Source organism: Penaeus vannamei, chromosome 38 (assembly GCF_042767895.1).
Source record: "Penaeus vannamei isolate JL-2024 chromosome 38, ASM4276789v1, whole genome shotgun sequence".
Classification (NCBI taxonomy): Eukaryota; Metazoa; Arthropoda; class Malacostraca; order Decapoda; family Penaeidae; genus Penaeus; species Penaeus vannamei.
Genome location: NC_091586.1, coordinates 9,955,231 through 9,960,230, shown reverse-complemented (window position 1 = coordinate 9,960,230; position 5,000 = coordinate 9,955,231). Strand labels below are relative to the sequence as shown.

The 5,000-nt window shown below is 38.9% G+C and overlaps 1 protein-coding gene across 1 annotated transcript; it reads left to right on the top strand.

Annotated features, from left to right (window-relative positions):
* Positions 1-217: 217 nt before the first annotated feature.
* LOC113819260 (actin, alpha cardiac muscle 2) lies at positions 218-1,413 on the top strand. Its single transcript, XM_027371495.2, has one exon. The coding sequence runs from the start codon at positions 239-241 to the stop codon at positions 1,370-1,372; it is 1,134 nt and encodes a 377-aa protein (XP_027227296.1). The 5' UTR covers positions 218-238; the 3' UTR covers positions 1,373-1,413.
* The last annotated feature ends 3,587 nt before the right edge of the window (positions 1,414-5,000 follow it).

Sequence of the window (5,000 nt, the reverse complement as noted above, 5' to 3'; positions counted from 1 at the left end):
AGACTATCAGAAATGAGCTTGTTTCTCGCGTTCCAAGCGGAAGCCAAAAGAAGAGAGAGAAGAAAATAGGACAAAGAGAGAGATTAACAATAATGATACATGTATCAAAACATAAAGAGAGAAAAAAGGGAGGGAGATAGTGATTTTTTTTTCTACAATGTACACACCTTAAAACCAGAGGCAGTGTTTAATGTATATAACATTTCGTTTCAGGTGATTCCCTTTACTGACCACCACTATGTGTGACGACGAAGACCAGTGTGCGCTCGTCTGCGACAATGGTTCCGGCCTGGTCAAGGCTGGCTTCGCCGGAGACGACGCCCCTCGCGCCGTCTTCCCTTCCATCGTCGGCCGTGCCCGTCACCAGGGTGTGATGGTCGGTATGGGTCAGAAGGACGCCTACGTGGGTGATGAGGCCCAGAGCAAGCGTGGTATCCTCACCCTCAAGTACCCCATCGAGCACGGTATCATCACCAACTGGGATGACATGGAGAAGATCTGGTACCACACCTTCTACAATGAACTCCGTGTTGCCCCTGAAGAGTCCCCCACACTTCTCACTGAGGCTCCCCTCAACCCCAAGGCCAACCGTGAGAAGATGACTCAGATCATGTTTGAGTCTTTTACTCTCCCCGCTATGTACGTGACCATCCAGGCCGTGCTTTCCCTGTACGCCTCCGGTCGTACCACTGGTCAGGTTTGCGACTCTGGTGATGGTGTGACCCACATGGTCCCCGTCTATGAAGGTTTCGCTCTTCCTCATGCCATCCTCCGTCTCGACCTGGCTGGTCGTGACCTTACCCACTACTTGATGAAGATCATGACTGAGCGTGGCTACTCCTTCACCACCACCGCTGAACGTGAAATCGTTCGTGACATCAAGGAGAAGCTTTGCTACATCGCCCTTGACTTCGAGAGTGAGATGAACGTCGCTGCTGCTTCTTCCTCCATTGATAAGTCCTATGAGCTTCCCGACGGTCAGGTTATCACCATTGGCAACGAGCGTTTCCGCTGCGCCGAGGCTCTGTTCCAGCCTTCCTTCCTTGGTATGGAATCTGCTGGCGTCCAGGAGACTGTATACAGTTCCATCATGAGGTGCGACATTGACATCAGGAAGGACCTGTTCGCCAACATTGTCATGTCTGGTGGTACCACCATGTACCCAGGTATTGCTGACCGCATGCAGAAGGAAATCACAACTCTGGCTCCTTCCACCATCAAGATCAAGATCGTTGCTCCTCCTGAGCGTAAATACTCCGTCTGGATCGGTGGTTCCATCCTTGCCTCTCTCTCCACCTTCCAGTCCATGTGGATCACCAAGGAAGAGTACGAGGAATCTGGTCCCGGTATCGTCCACCGCAAATGTTTCTAAGTCTTAAATATGTATGGTTTTAATAAATAACTCACTGTATACATTTTGTTTGTCTCAGACAAGAGGTTGCATCAATTTGAAACTAATTTGTAAAAGGGAAATTTGAACTAATTTGTGTTAGAAAAGCAAACAAACACACACATGCACAGTCACACATATTTATATGTAATATGCATACACACATACACGCACATACGTACATATATATAATATGCATATATATCTATATCTATATATATATAATATAATATAATATATATATATATATATATATATATATATATATAATATACGTATACATGTATTTATATATGTATGCACACACACACTTATATGTATATATAAGTATATACCTACACACACGTCTCTTTCTATATCTATATAATGTATTCATAGAAACGCGTACTATAATAATTGTATTCTGAATTCCGAATGATTGACTCTTAAAAGTTCTGGACATGAAATAATATTATATTCCAAAATTAATTCTGAATATAACTAAAAAGCATTTCTTCAAGTTAGTACTGTACTTCGTTGGCTCTTGTCTTACATCTTTTAGAGCTTTGATAAGTACTGGGATCGACCTAATGAGATTCTTACAATATTCCTAAATCCTCCTCGAATTTTCCCAGACATTCTTTAACCTGGTAATCAGATGTTCCTTGAATTTGTTTATTTAGTAGGGTCCACAATTACTGTAAGCATAGGAATGGCTTGGTTTTGAAACTGGGTCTTCGCAGAAATATGTGAGGTGGTCAAGTCATTCTTATAATTTGGTTTGCTTCTTCCGTCCCACTTTCTTATACTGACTTCATGCACCATTGACTACGTTTAATACGCTTGCACTAAGCTTCGAACTTGCACCCCTGATCATAACCTTCTGTGGAAACTTCATTTTACATTATGAAGAATCATTGTTGTCGCCTCGTTGCTACATTTAGGGGATCGTCCCGGGAAATGACCACCTTGCCCTACTCGTTACATCATAAAAAATATCGGTTATAGATAGCTGATTGATCTTTTCTTGCATAATATAGAGTATAGAATTGCGCTTCGTTTCATATATAATTTCAACCTCGGGCCCAAGTGGGGGGGGGGGGCTACCCAAAAAAAGTCGAAATTTGTTTTTTTTTCTTCGTCTTCAGTACATCCTAACTGCCACAGTTCTTCACTGAATAATCCCCCCAAAATACTTGTGTTAGATCAACCCTAGCCTAAGGACGTGTAAATGACCGATTTTTGAATTTCCTTTATTTTTTTCCTGCTTTTTGTGGAGGACTGCTTGATACAGAGTACTGTTTTTGTTTTTTCAGCATTATTTATTTATTTATTTATTTATTTATTTATTATTATTATTATTATTATTATTATTATTATTATTATTATTTTATTAAGGTCAAAATTTAAAAAGCGGCCATTTACACGGCCTCAGGGCTCCATAATTACGAAAATTACGAGAGTTAGTTAGGTAATGTAACCAAAGAATGGATATACGGCGTATTATATTTTGGCACCTTGCCAAAGTTCGTTATCTCTGTTATTTTTCTCTAAATCTAATGATGTTATATGCAACAATAAGCTTATTCAGTGCAATGCGATGATTACTAAGTCAATCGGGATTATTATCTACAATAGGGATGATATTCTATAAAGGTATTATTATTTTTTTTTTGTCTGTTCTTTATAAAAGTAGATATTTTTGTCTGAAAAGTTTAATCAATGCATTTTACCATAGAGAAAATTAATCTAAACCAGATTTTTTTTTTTTACTTCCTTTATGAAGAAATGGAGAACTTGCCCATGTAGTTGAATTTTTCCCGTACTCCACACAGGGGGTGGGGGGAGGGGGAGATGGTCTCTGGGTGTTTATAATTTTCGAGGAGGATCATATATATGTAAACACACGCACATAGTTAAAAAAATGAATCATCCTCAATTAGTAGGGCTAGATCGACTATTATATCTAAAGGAATAAAATATATTAGGTATCCCTCTCAAATTATTTTCTTCGATAATTGTCAGTAGGAACAAATTGCAATGGAAAACAAGTGTAGAGTTGTTGATTAGCCATTTGCAGCCATTATCTTTACTAAGAAGTGCATAAAATCATGCAGACGCCTGGGTGTGGTTGGATATTTGCTAATTTATGGTACCTAAGACCTATGGTAACATCTAATCATAATATTTTTAATCGGGAGTGCACAAAACAAATGCGACAGCTTTCTCAACTCTAGACGAAGACTGTGCATACAAACGAGCTCAAAATTCTATATGTTTTTTTTTATGTCAGAACGGGTATTCCTGAATAATGTCATCTTCAGTATAAAATAATCAGTATCTTGCTTTTACATCCGAAGGTCAAAAATCCGACTTTAAGGTACCCTTCGTATTAAATTGCCCTTTCCGACGGTAACGACCAATTTCAAATAAAATCAAATTTACCGATGCTGTGATGCACCGACCGTTGAGTCTAACGGAAATAATTCAATCCTTTCTTATACGGCTATTATCAATGCTTCACATTCGGTATACGTACAGATCACTCCGTAAGCTACAACAAATTATTAGGGAGTCTCGATAGAAGCATATTTTGTGTGTAAAATTGCACAAAACTTACATTTTCTTTTTTTTCTTTCTTTTTTTTTTTTAAAGATATATTTCACAAAATATTTCGTCATAAATCACTGACATATATTTTTCCTGATATTGGTATAAAGGTGATCCTTGAACACTCACGAACTCATATCTATGAGCAATGTTATAATCAAATGCCGTATGCACAATTGCAACAAGCAAAAGTCCACATAGGTGTACCTGGGTGCCCATTAGCGACGAACCTCCCCAGGTGTTTAGCGGCTCTTTCGTCAACGCTAAGAGAACGAGCCACAGCAGGCCTTTCATCGTCGTTTGGTATTTCCTCATCCATGTACCTAAACTATACGCTAGCTGACTCAATTTGACCCCCTCCTCCCCCATCTGGGTCGGCTCCCTTTATCTGAAAAAGCCACATAAGTGGAAAAAAAGCGTCAATAAGAGAACACGTCAAACTACTAAAGGGAGAAAGCATGGCTTACATTTCACAAACTTATCAGTATTAAAACTTTTGCATAAGAAACGAGCAAAAAAAAAAAAAAAAAAAAGAAAAAAAAAAAAAGAAAAAAAAAAGAAGAGAAAAATCATATTGATAAGATTCACTCTTGTTTACCTCAATGAGCCATTGCAATCATTTACAATCAAATTCAGACATCCTCTCTTCCACTCGTGTCGCTTCTACTACATGTTTGTGTAAGAAGGGGGATTTCATTGTCTATAAGATCAATCCGCGTTCAAGAAGATTTTGCTTTTCGGTCGTTTTCTGTTCTTGGTTATGTTCTTGTATTGATGTGGCTTCTGATTGTGTTTCCACTTTTGCCTTTTTGTAAGGGGCCCTGCTTTACTCTTACCACTGGGTAAATTACTCCTTAGAAGAAATATTGTGGCAGTAACGAGGTGTGAATGTCTATATTTGAATAATATTAGGCACCAAGGTATTGGAAATTGGAGAGAAGCAGCTGAAAAATCATGGTAAGTACGACAAGGTTAACTGGGGTCGTCACACGTCACTATACAGCATTTCACATCCGGTCGA